The sequence below is a fragment of the Bison bison genome, unplaced genomic scaffold, assembly GCF_000754665.1.
Source record: "Bison bison bison isolate TAMUID 2011002044 unplaced genomic scaffold, Bison_UMD1.0 scf7180017861151, whole genome shotgun sequence".
Classification (NCBI taxonomy): Eukaryota; Metazoa; Chordata; class Mammalia; order Artiodactyla; family Bovidae; genus Bison; species Bison bison.
In genome coordinates, this window is record NW_011491723.1 from 22,106 (window position 1) to 23,108 (window position 1,003).

Below are 1,003 nucleotides of genomic sequence, written 5' to 3' on the forward strand. Positions count from 1 at the left end.
GTGCTGAAAAGGGCCTTGGCCTTGGCCTCTAGGCCACCTCCACGCTCGGCCTTTGAGTGGGCCTCTGCCTTTACATCAGGTCCACTCTTGAGTTCCACAGCTACCTCAGCCTTGGCCTTTGAGTCACCCTGAAGTCTGGCTCCAGCCCCCGCCCCAGCATTAGCCTTAGCTCCTTTCCCAGTCTCTGAAATATCGTGAGATTCCTCCTCCTCATCGTCGTCCTCGTTCCAGATTATCTCGTTCTCATCTCTTCCCCAGGTCAGCCTGTATACACAGTAGCAGGCTCCAGCCCCGATCACCACACCAGCAGCCACGCAGCCAGCTTCCCGAGTTCGGCCCATGATACAGGGAGTGTCTGGAGGACTTGCTCTGGCTGGAGGAGTGCTCCCAAGTCGAGATGCGGGGGAGATGGGGCTGCGGAGTCTTCAGCTACAGCCAGCAGGCTCTGCTGCAGCTATATGTACTTGGGGACATAAGGATAAAAGATTTAAGGCTTCAGTCTCCTCCTTTTTGCGCCTTTGCATGCAGCCAGACTGACCTACAGACCTACAAACAGACCAAACAAATAGAGACATGGCAGGGACTCAAAGTGAGATCACTGATTCCTTTCTTCAATCAGGAATTTTGGAAGTTTCCCCACCTCCAGATTCTCCAACGTCCTCTTCAACTACCCCACTCCAGTACGTTAAATTTACGACAACTAATCAGTTCCCTACCTCCCCTGCCCCTGCAGATGTGCCGGGGGCAGAGGCACCCCCACATACACCCGCACAGGTCCAGGCAGTTTCTTCCTTCGATTTCTGGCCTGGAGTAACACCGATTTCCTGCAAAAATGCGTACAAAGCGGGTGGGGAAGGTGGAGCTGAGCGCTCAGGGGACAGACAGATGAACCTCACCCGAGACGGGACACACGTTCCTCTCTGGCATCACTGGCCCTAGTCCTGCGGAGCCCAGTGTTTCCCATCTTCGGTTACCCTCCCCTCCTCACTGAGCTGCGCAGGAC

At 55.3% G+C, this 1,003-nt stretch overlaps 1 protein-coding gene across 1 annotated transcript in view; it reads right to left on the bottom strand.

Annotated features, from left to right (window-relative positions):
• The window catches only part of ARMCX1 (armadillo repeat containing, X-linked 1), a 2,426-nt gene extending 1,452 nt beyond the window's left edge, over window positions 1–974 (bottom strand). The window contains exon 1 of the mRNA XM_010832552.1: window positions 5–974. Coding sequence (XP_010830854.1) covers window positions 5–341 — 337 coding nt within the window. The 5' untranslated portion in view covers window positions 342–974. The remainder of the gene's footprint in view (window positions 1–4) is intronic.
• Window positions 975–1,003: the final 29 nt, after the last annotated feature.